The 19,617-nt window shown below is 43.9% G+C and overlaps 3 protein-coding genes across 6 annotated transcripts in view; 1 reads left to right on the top strand and 2 right to left on the bottom strand.

Annotated features, from left to right (window-relative positions):
• The window catches only part of atp6v0e1 (ATPase H+ transporting V0 subunit e1), a 28,137-nt gene extending 20,834 nt beyond the window's left edge, over positions 1–7,303 (bottom strand). Inside the window, exons 1-5 of one of the 3 annotated variants that reach the window (XR_006022297.1) lie at positions 7,072–7,303; positions 5,840–5,887; positions 2,118–2,232; positions 1,766–1,833; positions 1,566–1,735 (exon numbers count right to left, since the gene is read on the bottom strand). Coding sequence is in view for 1 of the 3 variants with exons in the window: in XM_042061750.1 (XP_041917684.1) it covers positions 2,139–2,232; positions 5,840–5,887; positions 7,072–7,175 (246 nt within the window). In the remaining 2 variants the exon portion in view is untranslated. Of the gene's footprint in view, positions 1–1,565; positions 1,834–2,117; positions 2,233–5,839; positions 5,888–7,071 lie in introns of those variants that run through there. The other 2 variants (XR_006022296.1, XM_042061750.1) reach the window with 2 other exon arrangements.
• Positions 7,304–8,388: 1,085 nt separating this feature from the next.
• On the bottom strand, positions 8,389–12,328 carry rpl26 (ribosomal protein L26). 2 transcript variants are annotated; one of them, XM_042061748.1, is made up of 4 exons: positions 12,176–12,328; positions 11,092–11,264; positions 10,068–10,208; positions 8,389–8,556 (listed from the first exon to the last, which is right to left on the bottom strand). In XM_042061748.1, the coding sequence occupies exons 2-4, from the start codon at positions 11,257–11,259 to the stop codon at positions 8,428–8,430; spliced, it is 438 nt and encodes a 145-aa protein (XP_041917682.1). In that variant the 5' UTR covers positions 11,260–11,264; positions 12,176–12,328; the 3' UTR covers positions 8,389–8,427. The 2 variants fall into 2 exon arrangements, with proteins under 2 accessions (XP_041917682.1, XP_041917683.1); XM_042061749.1 differs by having other exon boundaries at positions 12,172–12,314.
• A 5,074-nt stretch (positions 12,329–17,402) lies between these two features.
• On the top strand, positions 17,403–19,204 carry gpr151 (G protein-coupled receptor 151). Its single transcript, XM_042061740.1, has one exon. The coding sequence runs from the start codon at positions 17,546–17,548 to the stop codon at positions 18,773–18,775; it is 1,230 nt and encodes a 409-aa protein (XP_041917674.1). The 5' UTR covers positions 17,403–17,545; the 3' UTR covers positions 18,776–19,204.
• The last annotated feature ends 413 nt before the right edge of the window (positions 19,205–19,617 follow it).

Raw genomic sequence — 19,617 nt, forward strand, 5'->3', positions numbered from 1 at the left:
CCCAACTGCCCACTGCAGTCTTCTGATGAGCGTCTGTTGTGTCGACCAGCCATAAACGCTGGGTCAAATTCAAGACTCTTTTTGGTGGAATGAGATGCCCAGTGCTCTCCATTCCTGTGATAGTTTTGGGTCTGTCAAGAGACGTTCAACCAGACGTTAAAGGCCCCCGATGCAACATATTCAACTTAATAAAACATTTTGTCCAGGGTGACATACAAATAACAACAATAAAAAGTACAATTTTTATTGCTATTTGTGTCACTTTGGACAAAAGCGTCTGCCAAATACATTAAATACATTAGCCTGGTGGTATATGCACAAAATAGGGAATGGGATACTGATATTGTGGCTGATTGAAGAGGATGCAGCTGTTGATATTTCAGTTCAAAATGGAACCAAATTACACCTCTCCCTCTCCTCCCAAAGTAACATTGTAGATCCTACACCTCTCCTCCTAAAGTAAAATGGTAGGCCCTCTTTTTTTCTATACTACACCAGGATTATTTAGGCTCAGGGTTCTAAAAAAAGCTATGGATGCTCAAGTAAATATAGTCTACAATTAAATAGGTGCGCCTTTAGTGACTGCTATGTTAGGCTACGTGTAACACTTGTGCGTGCACACACACACACTGTATGCATACTTAAACTGATCTACCGCTACAGCCACAGTAGAGCTAGCAGGCATCTGTGCTGCTATGCTGTTATCTGGAGCTTTTTTTGGCGTTTTGGTAGTAAAACCGAAATGTGTCAAGTCTGAGGATGACATAGTTGTGTCTCTTTTTGAGTGGCATGGTAGCCAGTCGTCTTCAAGTTTATTACAATTCTGGATCTTTCTGAATTTTATAAATGAATGAAAATCTTCGGATCAACAGTCGTGACGTGAGCTCTCAAATTGATAGTTTGCACTCCTAGTGGCGTGGTGATGTAGTGCAGCCATGCTGCATTCACAATGCTGTAGGCCTACTACACGTTCGTTTAGGCTACTCTTATAACTCGTCATGTCGGCCTATTTATATTTATCGTCAATATTACTCCGTATGTGGAAGGGAAAATAGCTTTATTTGTAGTTAAAATATTATACTGCTGCATTTCCAGAGACCCCACAGATATGTGGTAACTGCTTTCATGGGAGCCAGTCTTCACTCTATGGGAGCTCATCTCCCACTGACTCCCACCTAACTCCAACACACACACACACACACACACACACTCACGCATGCACACACTAACTCTCAAACCCATGTGTGGGCTATTACTTTTATTACTACTTTTGCCGTTGTTTGTTTTTTGCTTACTAATTATTCTTTATTTTAAAATAATTTTACCTTTTTATGTTGTTTTTGTTTTCTTTTTATTATGATCTTTACCTTTTGAACTATTCTTTGACTATATTGCCCTTCTATGCTTTTATTTGTTATTATTGTTTGGTTTTGTTTATGTAAAGCACATTGAATGACCTGTGTATGAAATGCGCTATATAAATAAACTTGACTTGACACGTGTTCTCTTGAGTCAATGGTCTTAAAGTTTTAATAATCCAGAAAACTGAGTTCCACCTGCTATGGTCTGTGTTCATTCAAACATGTTTAATTTAAAAGACGGTAGCATAACTTATCATACTCATAAACAGATGTTTACACACTCAGTAAACACACACACCACTTAGAAGGTTCACCAGTGTTGTTAAGGTGAGAAACTGGAATGCATTCACGGCAACGCACACACACACACACACACACACACACACACACACACACACACACACGTCTTCAGGGGCCGCCTTCCTCTCTGTGGAGGAACTGTCTGGTCTGGCATGGTCACAACCCCATGGGTCTACAATAAACAAACAAACAAACAAATAAATAAACAAATAAAACCACAGTTGGTGGACAAACAACAATCTCTGTGTGATATTCCATCTTAATGATTTCAATGCTCCTGCTGCACAACCCCACAGAGCAATATATAATATCTAGCACCGGGCCCATGGGATTGGTACAGTGAGCATCAGCGTGTGTGTGTGTGAGTGTGAGTGTGTGTGGTTCAGGCGTTTTCCATCTGTGACCCTGCAGTGGGCTCTAGCGTACCCCTAGGTCGTGGGGTCACAAGTCGCTCACCTCAGGGGCGGGGCAGTGCTTCTAGGGCCAGTGATACTGCAGGTACCAGATGACATCAGTCTTCAGTGCCGGGCCAAACAACGGATTGAGCTGAGACAGGATGGCAATGAGCCAGCTGCAATACACACACACACACATCACCAGCAGAGAGCAATGAGCTGCAATACACACACATCACCAGCAGAGCGCAATGAGCCAGCCGCAACACACACACACACACACACACACACAAAGCGCTTTCAGATATAACCTCCGGAGTATATGCGGAGGTTTGTCAAACGGAGGTCCTACCCTTCGGATGATTCAGATATGATGCTAACCTGGGTTTTCTTCGTTTTCATTTTCTCTAGGCATATATGCTCAGCAAATATCAGCGAGCTCAGCAGGTCATGAAGGCTATCAATGAACAGAAAACCGTGTTGGCTAACAATTTATTAAATACTCCTGTTATTGTCGTCAACGACGTCGCTGTAGGCTACTGCCTTTTCAGCGTCTTCTGCTTATGATGATTCAGTCTTCTGAATTCGTTTGTCCTTGTCATGCAGTTGTAGGCTAACGTGTCTCTAACATTCCCTTCAGGTGTTCTATCAAAATGTTGTATGCCCTCATGGACAGTAGCTCCGTGATGTCTGCATCTTTCCAGGTCGGAGATTTTCTGGACAGCACTATGCCACTCCATCATAACACTAGGCATTTAAGTCAGATCTAACCACATGGACGCACGAAAGAAACGTCACCAACACGCCCTCTCACTAGGTGTGAATTTTAACCGCATGCTCTACTCCTCGTTCAGACACAGCACATTTACATAATGTCCGGAGGAAATACTAGGGGGGGAGTAGTATAAACACCGGGTGAATTCGGACTTCCACATGACCGGTTATGTCGTTCAGATATACGGCCCCACCGTTTAACATCGGCAGAACCTCCAGTCTTACACGTATGTCTGAAAGCGCTTACACACACACACACACACACACACACACACACACACACACACACACATCACCAGCAGAGGGCAATGAGCTGCAAAACACACACACCTCACCAGCAGAGGACAATGAGCTGCAATACACACACATCACCAGCAGAGCGCAATGAGCAGAGGGCAGCACAAACACACACACACACACACATCACCAGCAGAGTCCTAGGGCCTGTACTACGAAGCGGGGTTACTGGCTTATCTGGGTAACTTCGAGAGTAACTTGATCACGTGTGGCGTAACTTCCCGATTAACCCGTACTACGAAAGGTGGATAGGTTTTAACCGAGGTATGCTGCCATGACAATTTACGCTGCATCTCAAACCTGCTCGAGCAGGTTATGTTCTTGGTTAACACGAGGTTTCCGTTAACCACACCCTTTATAAGTACCACCCCTCCACTAACAATTTCACCCGAGACAATGTTGGCGTACCTGGATGATCCATACGACATTGGAACGCAAATCGTGAGGGGCTCTCTTCGCAGGGCGAGGGGTTTTAGAGACCGCCAGAAAATATATATACCCGGACGATATTCTCTATGAAGATATAGATTGTCAGCCGAGGGAATTCGTTATCTTTGTCAGATGATCTAGGCAGACGTCTCTAATGTCACCCATCATAGCAATGCCCTTACGTGGACATTCATGTATTCCATCGGTGATACTGAACGTCTGAGCAAGAATACTGTATGTCCGAAAATAAATCGGACGTAGGCCTACAGTATGCTGAACATCTGAGCAAGAATAGCCTAAAATAAATCGGACATAGCCTTAGGCCTAATAAATTAAAATAACCATTTTAACAAACTTGTTGAATTGAATGTCACATTACTGTACCCTGCACATAAAGGCTACACATTTCCACAGCACCAGAATCCGACCAAATGCCTCCCTCAACCCCTTCCATAAATCGGCCTTCCACTATTATTTGTGATGGCCAACTCCTCTGCTACTGTAAAACACTCTGGTGCCTTAGTGTTCAAAGACACCTTTTTCTTGTTAGCTGTAAAACAGAAGCCAAATGGAGGCTATAAGCATACTAGGCCTACATGTTTTCATAATTAAAGGAATTATCCGGAGTAAAATGCATTTTGGTCAATTTACCGATGATTGGGAGTACATACGTTGAGTTGACATCAAAATCATGTCATTCGGATGTGTTTTGAGAAAGTTCGATTTTACCGTTTTTAGTCAAAACTCTAAAAAGAGTGAGTTTTAATTCCTTTTAATTCCTCGTAACACAATAATTGTGTATTCCTCGTCCGTAAAATAAGGTGATCGCGTCATCATTGAAAGTGGTGACTTGCGCTGCAACCCGCCCCTTTTATGTGAACGCGCACAAACTCCAATTAGGTTAACCCCGGTTCAACAAATCAACTTCTTTATCAGCGTCGTAGTACCGATTAACACCACTTATGATAACCAGGTTTTGTCAACCCTGGTTTAACAAAGTAACCCTGGGTTACATCTGGGTAGGTTAAGCTCCCTTTGTAGTACAGGCCCCTGCACATTACATTACATTACAATACACACATCATCTGACACAAGTCAAGCAGACACACACATTTACGACGGAGTATTAGGGCCACGAAGAAAAAAACCTTTTCGCCATGACAAGATTAAACTCGACATGTCAACTTTAACAATGAACTTGATTTCGAAATTTCGAGTTTAATGTCAACATGTTGAGTTAAATCTCGTTAAGGCAAAATATTGACTTTTCTTCATGTGTGGCCCCAATACTCAGTCATACATTTCAGAATAGGACGCTTCTCTTCTGGCCTCCTTGAGTTCATGTTGAATTAGCGATCAGTACTGCCCCCTAGTGGCCTCCAGTTGAGTTCATGTTGAGTTAGCGATAAGTGTGCTCTGGCCTCTCAGTGGAGGGGAGGGGCCAAACCGCAGAACGACTCAGGCCTGCACTGAGCACGCTCACATCCCTACATCTTGAGGATCAATAAAGTATCTATCTATCTATCTATCTATCTATCTCTCTGTGGCTTTGTGGTCAAAAGCTGAAAGTGCTTCAGATCTTCAAATACACCTTTATCACTCTGGGTCTCTACTCTGACCATCACGCCTGAAATAGACTCAAGATGCAGAACCATGGGAAATGCATACAAACATTTGCATTTGATAACAAAACCTACTAAATGTAAATCACTAATGTAAACATGAAGAGCGTCTCTGTGTGTGTGTGTGTGTGTGTGTGAAGCGAGTCTCAGTGGCAAGTGAATTTATTCTCTGTATTTGAGTGCTATTCTATCATTCCACTCTCCTAACCCAGTCATGGAGGGGAGCTGTTCTATCACTCCTGTGATGGAGGAGTACTGTTCTATCACTCCAAACCCACATCTTTCCTGCAGGTCAGGGGATCAAAACTAGTGACCTGGTATCACTTTTTCAATGAGTGTGTGGTGTTGGGCAGTCTGCTGCTTCCAAACTCAACATGGATGCTCCATTTCAGATGTTTTTGTTCAACAGCCTGGCCCTGCTCTTGATTGATTTTTTTCCATTTCCAGTCAATGTTAATGGAATGCCTTGCAGCGAGTGGAACAAAGTGCTCATCATCACACACACACACACACACACAGAATGAGCTCACACACACAGAGAATGAGCTTGCACGCTCACAGACACACACACACACAGACAAACACACAGGGAGCAGGAGGTTGGGAGGGGGGGGGGGGGGGGGGGTGACTCACAGTACAGTGTTACATTTGTGATACTTACAACAAATAGCAGCACACGGCCGTCAGCACAAGCATAGTGACAATAACTCTGGAAAGAAACAAACGATAAAATAAGGCAAGGAGTGGACCTTCTTAAGACAGACCCACCTAAGACAACTCTGGAAATGCAGTCTTCCCTCAGTGATTCAAATGTTTTACACTGAAACCATAGAGAGCATGTTGACCCAGTGCATCAGTGTGGTGTGCTAACAGTTCCACAATGCCTTGCAGAGAGTGGTGCGTTCAACTGAACGCCGCCTTGCAGAGAGTGGTGCGCTCAACTGAGCGCATCTAGGACTCCTCTCCCCTCCCTGCATGATATATACATCAGCCGATGCAGGAATGGAGACATTTAAATGATAAAGAACTCCAACCATTCCAGTAGCCTCAGTAGTCTGATGGTCCCATAATATCCATCAGGCCATTAGACTCCAGACATGAAAACTCTAGACTCAACTGATGTGGCAGTTCCAACTGTTGTCATTAGCGATCAGTAGCATCATATTGTACACTGTCCCATTTTAGTTTTTAAAAAAACAAAACAAATATTCATATTTTATTATTTAATCTAATTATTATTAACTACTATTTTTAATCTTTTAGCTGTTTAATTTATGTTCTTTTCCATTTTTCACAGGCATGGAATTAACCACATATCACTAGTTGTAGGCTACACGGTTATAACTGTGACAAATAAATCCCTCTGAATCTGAAGACTGAAGGTAAGGTCTGGTCAGCTCGCATTCAACTCCTGATCAGCGGATTCCAAAGAGGAACATGGTAGAAACGTTCCACCCAAGAAAACATCCCAAAGTTGACACATAGACACGGGACTAGCAATCACTCCTGACACCCCATTAAACGGCTTTCTCCTGTTTTTAAGCTTTTATTTTAAACTACGTGACATTTTAATTTAGTTTAAAAAGATGCCATATGGGTGTTCGCTTTAATAGTGTGCAGTTAATAAACAATCTTAAAGGGAGATATTACTTCGGCCAAGGGAGCTTTCTAACAGTGCTAAAACTTCCTCATTAGAAACAAGACACCGGTCTCGGTGTCGAATTTCACCAAACCTACCGACAGCAGAAAAAACTACTTTCATCCATTCATTTCTTTATTTTAACTTATTTAAATTAGCCAATCATTCACCTTATGCACTATGAAACTTTGCTACGCTGTAAATTGGTTAGATAGGCTACCCCAAGTTCCTTTTCGGTTTAATGTTGTACTCACCCACTGTTCGGGCCCTTGGGAATAAACCAGGGCACGACACCACCGACTATTCCCCAGAATATCGTCATCACGGCCATGGGAATCACGAAGCTCAGCTCGGCCATGATAAAGCTTTGACTTTTGGATCAGAAGAGTAACTTATGCAGCCTTCTTATGCGCCCCGTCTCTATTCTACACGAACCGACCAGCGAGCCACCGCAAAACAAGGAAGCGCAGTCACATGATCACTCACGAACGAATACGTGGTGCGTTGTTGTCTGAACCTTCCTAGCCTACTGGCAGTCCAAGTTGTAGTAGACTATAGTAGTTAAAATGTGTTTTAATTTTGAGATGTGTGTGGGTTGAAAAGGGCGTTCTAGAGGCTATAACTATTCATAAATCATTAAGCATATTAGCATAGCAGAGGTTGGATTGGCACAACTCGGCTCATGACGGTCCGAGTGTGAACAAAACGCACGCGCCTGACCCACGCGCTGAAACCAGACGTGAACGGGATCCGTCCATTCTGTGTCCGGCGTCGATTATGTACTCTGGATCTTGATCAACAGATGTGCCTGGAGACAGACCTCTAGCAGGTCCAAGGACATCAGTTAATGACCGATGTTAACAATAATAAAATAATGCAGCTGTTGTTTTTCCCCATCGAGAGTAGGCCTAGTCTTATTTGTCTGTGATGTAACAATGTTTTTAACCTGTTAGATCCAGCAAGTCTGATATTGGACAAACTACTGCTTAAAAAAAAATGGAACACTTCAATCATACACCGGGATCGGTATTCTGAAACTGTTTGGTTCTGAGCACAAGTAAAACTTGAGGCGAGGGTTTTACTTTGAAAGAACTGTCAAACATTCTGTGACTGTAGTTTGAGAATGGAGTAAAGGGTGGAAGGTTTCAAAAAGTGTTTTAACAATTGTGGAAAACTGTAAGTGTCCCCTTAATTTTTTTGAGCAGTGTACATTTTCCAATGAGTAAAAAAAAAAAATGCACAATCCCCCCCCCCCCTTCATTTTTTTGAGCAGTGTACACTGTACAATTCCTTTAGTTTCAAGTCTGGTAAAAGGGAGAAAAGGCTGCACTTGCGCATAAGTACATTTTATGGTGCAATAAAATAAAATAACTTCTGCAACGTTTGTGTGTGTGACACTGGTCACTCGGTAAGCCCGAGCTGTGATGGACTCAGGCAGGTGTGTGTGTGTGTGTGTGTGGGGTGCATGACAGAGTGAACAGGAAGCATCAGACTCAGGCATGTATGTGTGTGTGTGTGTGTGTGTGTGTGTGTGTGGGGTGCATGACAGAGTGGGCAGGAAGCATCAGCGGTGTGTTTTGTACAGTTTTATTGTTAACAAAAGCTCATGTTCACTCCTGCATCTTCTCGATGGTCTCCTCCTTGTACTTGCCCTTCTCCTTGCCGTCCTGGCGGGACTTGGCTTTGCGTTCGAGAATCTTCTTACGGTCCTTGTCCAGCTTCAGGCGTGTGATCACCACCTGACACACACACACAAACAGGGGTCATCACTAAACACATACAGGCAGCTTGGACCAGACACACACCAACAGGAGTCATCTCACCAAACATATAGGCAGCTTGGACCAGACACACTAATCATGTCAATACCAGACACACACACAGGGGTCAACTCACCAAACACATATAGGCTGCTTGGACCAGACACACTAATCATGTCATACCAGACAGAGACACACACACACACACACACAGGGGGACAGACAGAGAGTCCTCTAGACTTTGGGCATTACACTCTTTGCACCACTGAGCCAGGCCTGATTAATCAAACACTGATTGGGCATTACACTCTTAGCACCACTGAGCCAGGCCTGATTAATCAAACACTGATTCACTGACCAGCTTTAACACCGGATCAAACACCATCTGCATCACCTAGGAACTACCACACACACGCACAACAATCATGCATCTGTACGTCGCCACCTGAGCCCTACCACACACACACACACACCCCCCCTTGTTCACCTACTTCTAACTGACTACAACCACCCACAAACACAGACACCTGAATTCACACATCCAGGTGATCATTGAACACAGTGCAGCTACACCCACCATGTCTGGTCAGTGGACCAAGAGGTAAAACACAACACATGCAGATACACACCACTTGAATTAGTCAAGTTGCAGTTGTCACACACACACTCAATACAGGACTACCACACAGTCAGTTTGAGTGTGTGTGCAGCTCAAACTGATTTCAGACAGCAAACAAAACAGAGTTCAGAGTGCCCATCACAGGTGTCACACACACACCCACACATCCCCACATGAAACTAGTGCCCATATAGTTGAAGTTCCATTGTGGTCACCTGACCTTTGACCTATAACAAGCTCCATCAACATGAACAAAGTATCACCTCACACGCACACTGAACATATTCTCACTCTAAAAATAAATATACGCAACACCTAAACTGGACAACTGCACACACAGCTCACCTGAAACTGGACAGTCGCTCAAGAAAACCACCCTTGTGGAGAGACTATCAGCTCATCTGATTCTGAAACACTACACAGTCTCAGCAGAACACCCTGGCTCGTTTCTGGCCATCATGGCTACTGTCGCTATGGTCACTGGTCAATCACCACTGTACATCATAATCATTTGATCTTATTCAACATTATCTGGGTTTTACTCTGCACCCTTCAGACACAGACAGACACCAGTGCATCCTACTACACCACACACACACAGAGCCCTTCAGGTGCATACCTTTGTGCCCTCCTACAGACACAGACAGACACCAGTGCATCCTACTACCCCACACACACACACAGAGCCCTTCAGGTGCATACCTTTGTGCCCTCCTACAGACACAGACAGACACCAGTGCATCCTACTACCCCACACACACCACACCCACACACACACACACACACACAGAGCCCTTCAGGTGAGTACCTTTGTGCCCTCCTACAGACACCAGTACATCCTCATCACACACACAGAGCTTTGTGCGCTCACCTTGCTGGGGTGGATGCCGACATGTACGGTGGTTCCGTTGGCTTTCTCGCGCTGCACCCGCTCGATGTAGATGACGTACTTCTTACGATAGACCTGCACCACTTTGCCGATCTGCTGGCCCTTGTAGTGACCACGCACCACCTACACACACACAAATACATACACAATTAAGCATCAACTGTACCACAACACACTGCAGGTGTGCGTTCACCTTTGGGAGAGTATGGGGTAGACGTGTGTGTCTGGACCAGACGTGTCTCCGTGTGTGTGACATGGGCCTCGTCATCCTTACGGATGGGCAATAGACCTGACCTCACTGTTTGTGTCTAAGGCTACGTTTATAGCGCAGGTCAATTGTGACCTAATTCCGATGTGCAGCATGGACATGTCAACAGGAAACAAGCGCATGGGCTCCGACGTGTTCAGATCGTATTCAGGCCTCATTCATATGTGGGAAATAAATCGGATAGGAATCAGATAAATGCCAATGTGACCGCAGTCAAAACAGGCAGATCGGATATTCCATGTCATTTTCAACTTGCACATTGTTGAAAATGCTCAGTCTTTTGCGCTTTCGTATAACATTACATACAATGTTGCTTTCAATTTCACGTGAATGCAAGACTGGCAGAACAGTGTAATTAAAAATGAACAGATGGAAGAGGCGGTAGGCTCTTACTTTTAAATAAAAACGATAGCCTATTTCGCAGCCTTCTCAAGATACTTAGGAAAGTATCAAAAGTAAACAACTGCACAGAATGGCCACTGAAACACCCAAATTCAGGCTTACTTTGTGCATTTGCAGTGCTGTCTGTTTGCTTTTACTTCAGTGATCAAAATTCCTCTGGCGAGCATGCGGATTGTGTTTAAAATTAGTGACTCAAACTTGGATGCAAACAGGCAGTCAAGAAAATCCGATATAGGTGGACAATTGGAACTGAATCAAGGCCAGCCGGTGTAAACGCAGCCCATGTGTCTGTGTGCAGCCCAAGTGTGTGTGTGTGTGTGTGTGTGTCAGTCTCACCTGGACCTCGTCGTCCTTGCGTATGGGCATGGAGCGGACGTTGTACTTCTGTCGCAGCTCCTTGGAGAGGGGAGAGGACATGATCTTCCTGCGGATGTGAGAAGGGGCATTGAAGTGCCTCTTGCGGTTCTTCCGCCGGGAGGAGGTGACGAAGGGATTCAGCTTCATAGTGCCTGCAAACACACACACAGAGTCAACACACGTGCCCTTAGATGCAAAGATGAACAGGCCGTGTATCCATTCTCCCCCCTACACCGCATTAACATCACCAGGACAACAAGTCCCACTTGATGCTGTAGACACCCTGAGCCAGACCAGACGTCTCTAAGCAGCCAGGACAGCACTCACTGCCGTCATTCCCAGCTACAACACACACATTATAACCTCACCTACATCAACACAACACCTTCAATACCCAGACAAAACATTACAAGCAAACTGCGCATGCTAGCTGCCACACTACTAAAAGAACTTAACACACAGCGTCAGGTTAGTTAGCTTATGAGGAGTTAACGTTACCTTAACTCAAAAGTAAACTTAAACAGCTTCGCAACAATGCCGGGCATCTATGAATTCTGAGTTTGCCAAACATAACTACAACCACAGCACTACCCAAGAATACAGTTACAGATACAGTTACAACACCAGCATAAGAGTTTAGCAACGACACGTTTATAGCTAACGTTAGCCTCGACATTTCCTTGGGTTGCTACCAACAAGTCTAAGTTGGTTCGGTAAGTTATAACGTTCAGCTAAGTTAACGCAGCAGTATAAGGTACACGCTACCATTACAAGAAAACCCTCCAACCCGACATACACACACAACCAGGGGCAGAACCTGAAACAGTCGTTTTGTGACACGGAGATCACAGCCTTACGGTGGGACCTTATGCTAGCAGTAGCAAGGGTATTTTGGCCAACTATAACTTCCACTACAGGGAATCTACCACTGTAATATTCAGATCTGATGAACAATCACAACAAAATCGGTGACAATTGCAATACGAGGGACGGCAAGGACGAGTTTGAAAGGGAGGATGGTGTTAGATGATTTCATTCATGTTAGCCAGAAAAGCTTACCCACCCGATGCTCCGCTATGGCCGCCGGAAAAGAGACTCACAGTCTACTTCCGCTCAAACTAGTCGACACTGAAATCTCGCGATAAGATTGTGGTTACACGTGTTTGACTGCAACCTATACTCATAAACCATGGTTATATTTAGATTTATTTAAAATTAGGTAGGCTACTTTAAATATGACTGATTACATTTAGATTTATTTAGAATTATTTTAAAACATGACTGTTTACATTTGAATTTAATTAATTCATTCTTCATTCATTCTTCTATTCGTTAAATTATGACAAGGAGCACCAGGTTACCAGGTTACAGAGATAGTCTATTTTAGTCTATTTTAGAAATTATATGGACAATATGCCCAGAAATATTCTGCATCTCAGGGTTCTGAAGCTATGTGAGCATTATTTAGCTCACAGCCAGTAATGCATGTTTTATAGACAGTAAAAGGTTTTATACCTCGTATTTCCCTTGTGTTGAAAAAACGAAAAAAACCTGCATTTTCTCTTGTGACCACTGGAGAGGATCATTGGACCTTGTTTAAGTTGTGGTTGGTACTGTGTTTAGTTATGATATGAAAATAGTTTGCCAATACCCCCTCAATGAATGAAAACACTAGTGACTAAGCTCTCAGTTTGAATCTTTCTGAGTTTCGTCCCCCTTGACTGTTACTTCTACCCTCTTATGCGGGTGGATGTCAAATCCTCCCAACATCCCCAACCAAAACACACACCATACAGGTGGTGGATTGGTTCAAACGTTAGTTATGTCCAGCCTATAGCTATGTAGCTTACGCTGAAGAAAGTAAACTAATCAAACGTTATAGTTAGTAGCTTACGCTAAAGAAAGTAAACTGATCAATACATCCAATGGCGGTTCTATTTTACATGGTGTGGTTGAGTTTACTGATTGCATTAGTTCATTACTGGAGTTTGTGTGTGAGGAAAACATGGACATTACATGGACTGACTTGACCAGTGTCCTCTCATTGACCTTGATTGTTTGTAGATATGATGTTTACAGATGATGTGATTGTTTGTAGATGTGATGTTTACAGATGATGTGATTGTTTGTAGATGTGATGTCATTAGCTGTTTAATAATAATAATAATAATAATACATTTTATTTAAAGAGCGCCTTTCAGGACACCCAAGGTCGCTTTACAGATAAAACAAATAGAAGAGAGAGAGAAAAAAAAAATATATATATATATCAAAAAAGGAGAAAAATATATATATAGTCCATTTAGCCATATCACAGTCCATAGGCTAGTCTGAAGAGATACGTTTTCAGTTCCTTTTTAAACTGGGCTGTTTACAGATGATGTGATTGTTAGATGTGATGTCATTAGATGTTTACAGATGATGTGATTGATTGTAGATGTGATGTCTACAGATGATGTGATTGTTTGTAAATGTGTCATTTTTTGGGATGTGGTCCATCTACAAATCATGAGCACGAGCAACACTAAAATGAAATTGCATAGCACACTGATGTAAATGATGTTAACAAACAGATGCTTGATTTGGGGGTTCAACAGTGTATATCAGACGCTTGATTTGGGGGTTCAACAGTGTGTATATATCCTCAAAATAATTATGTTATTGTTGTTGATGCTTGGAAAAAGTGGGACAGCAAATGTATAGGTATTTGGTATTCCTACACTTTGACCTTTGGCCATATATTGTGTAAAGTCATTAAGACAGTTCTAAACAATTATTTGCAGAGTAGCCTACTAGTATTTAGTGTGATTAAGATAGCATAATTGAGATAGCAAAAGCACTTAGGATGGTTTGACAGCCTGTGGCAGCCTGTAGTGCTGCCTATACCGTAGATCAACCTATTTACTCAGCACGGTAGTCCTCATCACACACACAGAGCTTTGTGCGCTCACCTTGCTGGGGTGGATGCCGACATGTACGGTGGTTCCGTTGGCTTTCTCGCGCTGCACCCGCTCGATGTAGATGACGTACTTCTTACGATAGACCTGCACCACTTTGCCGATCTGCTGGCCCTTGTAGTGACCACGCTTACAGAGATAGTCTATTTTAGTCTATTTTAGAAATTATATGGACAATATGCCCAGAAATATTCTGCATCTCAGGGTTCTGAAGCTATGTGAGCATTATTTAGCTCACAGCCAGTAATGCATGTTTTATAGACAGTAAAAGGTTTTATACCTCGTATTTCCCTTGTGTTGAAAAAACGAAAAAAACCTGCATTTTCTCTTGTGACCACTGGAGAGGATCATTGGACCTTGTTTAAGTTGTGGTTGGTACTGTGTTTAGTTATGATATGAAAATAGTTTGCCAATACCCCCTCAATGAATGAAAACACTAGTGACTAAGCTCTCAGTTTGAATCTTTCTGAGTTTCGTCCCCCTTGACTGTTACTTCTACCCTCTTATGCGGGTGGATGTCAAATCCTCCCAACATCCCCAACCAAAACACACACCATACAGGTGGTGGATTGGTTCAAACGTTAGTTATGTCCAGCCTATAGCTATGTAGCTTACGCTGAAGAAAGTAAACTAATCAAACGTTATAGTTAGTAGCTTACGCTAAAGAAAGTAAACTGATCAATACATCCAATGGCGGTTCTATTTTACATGGTGTGGTTGAGTTTACTGATTGCATTAGTTCATTACTGGAGTTTGTGTGTGAGGAAAACATGGACATTACATGGACTGACTTGACCAGTGTCCTCTCATTGACCAGCAGAGTGGGTGTAGGACTTGAGCCGCTTTAACCTGTTGAGTGAATTATTTTCCTGGTTCCTTCTAGAATTCTACGCAAACAATCTATAGTTTCAGTGTTCCTTATACAGTCTAAGGGGAAAATCTCTGAGGGTAATTGTGACATCATAATGTGGAACTCTCGGTTCGCGAACATTCTAATCACATATTTGTGACCGTACTCCTCAACAGGTTAAACAGGAGAAGCTCCTTTCTACACCTGCAGATGTAGCTCCAATTGTTGCCACTAATGAGAACAGTTTTTAAAGCTGAGGCAGACTAGCATACACACATGCCATATATACATACTCAGTTCATACCTACTACACAGCAGTCCTGAGGTGCCATAGTTCCATCATGGATATACTGCCCTGATTAGAATGTCCGGGATGATGGTGTTGAAGGCTGAGCTATAGTCAATGAAAAACATTCTTACATAGCTCCCTTGATATGATTGTTTGTAGATATGATGTTTACAGATGATGTGATTGTTTGTAGATGTGATGTTTACAGATGATGTGATTGTTTGTAGATGTGATGTCATTAGCTGTTTAATAATAATAATAATAATAATACATTTTATTTAAAGAGCGCCTTTCAGGACACCCAAGGTCGCTTTACAGATAAAACAAATAGAAGAGAGAGAGAAAAAAAATATATATATATATATCAAAAAAGGAGAAAAATATATATATAGTCCATTTAGCCATATCACAGTCCATAGGCTAGTCTGAAGAGATACGTTTTCAGTTCCTTTTTAAACTGGGCTGTTTACAGATGATGTGATTGTTAGATGTGATGTCATTAGATGTTTACAGATGATGTGATTGATTGTAGATGTGATGTCTACAGATGATGTGATTGTTTGTAAATGTGTCATTTTTTGGGATGTGGTCCATCTACAAATCATGAGCACGAGCAACACTAAAATGAAATTGCATAGCACACTGATGTAAATGATGTTAACAAACAGATGCTTGATTTGGGGGTTCAACAGTGTATATCAGACGCTTGATTTGGGGGTTCAACAGTGTGTATATATCCTCAAAATAATTATGTTATTGTTGTTGATGCTTGGAAAAAGTGGGACAGCAAATGTATAGGTATTTGGTATTCCTACACTTTGACCTTTGGCCATATATTGTGTAAAGTCATTAAGACAGTTCTAAACAATTATTTGCAGAGTAGCCTACTAGTATTTAGTGTGATTAAGATAGCATAATTGAGATAGCAAAAGCACTTAGGATGGTTTGACAGCCTGTGGCAGCCTGTAGTGCTGCCTATACCGTAGATCAACCTATTTACTCAGCACGGTAGTCCTTCAGAGGTGTCAGATGATTATTATGGTGATGATATAGTATTACTTCAGTTACCTGATGTCATTTCAACCTCTACCCAAATCATTTACATTGTGTACAAGTGCAAACTAAGCTTTGTAAAAATGTAGGCTATTATGTTGTCATATTATGGATTATTGTTAAAAAATATATTTTTATTAAAGCATAATATTCTACAAAATAATCCCTCAATATATTTCACAGATGCAATTCATTCATCCTACCTTTTTGTAACATATACCTCAGGTGGCTTTAAACACCATGTTCTATTCTCTACACCTAACTAACCTCTCACTTATCATGTATACAGACCTTACTGCCCTGTAACTGACCCTAGGCAGATGGGTCAGGCCCTTGAGTCGTGGATCTGCTCGAGGTTTCCTCCTATGTATCTCCAATTCTAGGGAGTTTTTTCTCGCCCCTGTTACTCATGAGCCTTCTTTTCTTTTCTCTGATTGTCTAACACTCTGTAAAGCGCCATGAGACATGTGTAATGTTTTGGCGCTCTATAAGTGAAATTAAATTGTGCTTTAAAAGTAAAATCTAAAGATAAAGAAAAGTAAAATAATGTAAAAAAGATTAACATTCATTATGCTCTCTGCCATTCAAAATGTAGCCCAAAGATCTTTTAGTTTTAGTGCACTGAGAGAGAGAGAGACAGAAGGGAGGGAGAGTATTTTAAGATCAATGTGTCTTCTTCACCCCCACACACACAAACACACATACACACACACACACACAATGGAGGGAAGATTGCTGGTGGCTATTCTTTGCCATATCTGTCAGATCATCATGACATCGAAGATTGATGGTTCAGGTCATGAGATGAACGAAGATAAAAATGGATATTCTCTCTCTTTCTCCCATCACCTCCCCACCTCTCTCTCACACACACATTTCCTCTCATGATATTTCGACACAAACTGGGCACAGAGCCGTTAACCCGCTGGCACGCGCGCAGAGGTGGGCGCTGCTCATTAATTCATCCAGGGTGCACTTAAGCTCGTGTAGCGCGCTATCCGGACTCGTGTTTTAATTGGCCCCGCGAGGCTGTCGCGACAGGCGATATGAAACGCTCTCAGTCAGTTAGGAACAGCAGCTGTCAATCACACGCACCTTTATAAAGTCTCATGCTTCGCGCCTGTTGCTGGGGATAAGCTTCTCGTGCTGACAGGTGGCAGAGTGGAATTGATCGATCGGTTGTGCATTCCAGAAGTCGCGCGCTTTGGACTTTTAAACTGCAGCGAAATCATCACTAGCTTCCCTGAAACTTCGGAAGATTTTTTCGTCTTCAGTTGGAACAACATGGATACAGCACCGGTTACTAACGGGAGTGTGAGAAACAGCTCGGTGAACCAGCGCGCGTTCTTCGAGCCTGACGCGCCGCTGCCTCTAGAGCCGGCCGAGCTGCGCGTTCTGATCCCAGTGATCCTCGGAGTCCTGTGCGTCCTGGGGCTCGCGGGGAACGTCACTGCCATGGGCGTCCTGATTAGCAACGCGCGCAAAGCTAAGCTCTCGCTCATCAACGCGCTCCTACTCAACCTCCTGCTGGCCGACGGGCTCGTGCTGGCGTTTGTTGTGCCGTCCAAAGCGGCGGTGCTCTCGCGCGTCGGCTGGCCGCTGGGTTGGTTCGTGTGCAAGACGGGCGACTGGTTCGTGCAGACGTGCCTGGCAGCCAAGAGCGTGACCCTGGCGGTGATGTCCGGCGCGTGCCACCGCTACGTCAGCAACCCCAGCCGCGTGGTGAGCGTGCGTCCTGCTCGCCTGGCGCTGCTGCTGCCGCTGCTCTGGGTGCTGTCCGGCTCCTTGGCGCTGCCCGCTGGACTCTACGCAGCACTGGTGGACCGGGAGGGGGCGGCGCGGGCGTGTGTGCGGCGGGTGCCCGTGCGGGCTCGGCACCTCATGTGGGCGTACACACGCGTCTACCCGCTGCTGGCCTACTGCTGCCCGCTGGCGGTTGCCATGACGCTCTTCTGCCACGCCTACTGCCAGAGCCGTCGCCGTGGGAGCAAGAGCCACAGCAACCTGCGCGCGCAGGTCAGATCCCGCAAGCTCACGCTGACACTGCTCGGCCTGGCCCTCGCCATGGCAACACTCTGGCTCCCGCACTGGCTCTGGTGGGCGTGGCCGCACGGTGGGCGGGGCCTGTGGCTGGCGGCCGAGCTGCTGCCCCTGGCGTCATCGCTGGTGGACCCTGCGCTGGTGCTGGCCCTTAGCGACGAGTTCCGCCAAGGTTACCAATCGCTATGGAGACGGCTGACTCTGCGCCAGGCCCCGCCTCCAGCCAAGCCGAAGCCCAGCCCCCATACGCCGACCGCACCCACCTCTCCGAGGCCCCGCCCAGAGACCTCCCTGCCGCCCGCTGAATTACACACACTCACGGACACACACACAGACACACTCACGCAGCCCGGGGAGTCACCTGCAGACGTAGTGTTGCCCGATGTGGAGCAGTTCTGGCACGAGAGGGAGAACACCTCACACACCGACGACAACGACCCCATACCCTGGGAACACCCACAGCCTGTGAACTAACACACACACACACAGACAACGACCCCATACCCTGGGAACACCCACAGCCTGTCAACTACCACACACACTGATACACTACACACACACCTCAATCCTCAAAGGGATATTATAGGATGTTTGTGTTTTCACGACTCAGAGAAAGACATTGACCAGCAATTACCTTCATTAGAGGTTATTAGCATCTTAATGAATCTCGTATATGAATTCCCTTCGTCAGATGTGGTTCATCTTAACTAATCTTGAAGAAGATTGTAGAAACCTCGAACCCTTTGCTTGTGTGTGTGTGTGCTATCTGCAGTGGGTTTAAGTAGAAACTTGACCAGTTGGTTGTGTTGGTGTGTATTGTACTATTAACTAGCTTTGAGAGTGGTGTGTGTGTGTGGTGGAACATGGTGGTGGAACAGTAGGCGGAAGTGTGTATTTGTATATATAGGCTATAGTCTGTGTGTGTTATTTGTATATATACGCTATAGTGCATGTGTATGTGTGTGTGTATTTGTATATATAAGCTAGTGTGTGTGTGTGTGTGTATTGGTGTATATAAGCTATAGTGCATGTGTGTGTGTGTGTATTTGTGTATATAAGATATAGTGTGTGTGTTATTTGTATAGATACGCTATAGTGCATGTGTGTGTGTGTGTGTGTGTGTGTATTTGTGTATATAAGCTATAGAGTATGTGGGTATTTGTGTGTATGAGCTATAGTGCTTGTGTGTTACAACATGGAACCCTGAAGGAGAAGCCTATTTTCCTGTTGTTAAGTGGAGCTGGTGTTCTTTTAACAGTCTCTCTCTATCTTACACACACACACAGATAGGTTAAATGATCACCTGTGTGGACAGT

This window comes from Alosa sapidissima, chromosome 14 (genome assembly GCF_018492685.1).
Source record: "Alosa sapidissima isolate fAloSap1 chromosome 14, fAloSap1.pri, whole genome shotgun sequence".
NCBI lineage: Eukaryota > Metazoa > Chordata > Actinopteri > Clupeiformes > Clupeidae > Alosa > Alosa sapidissima.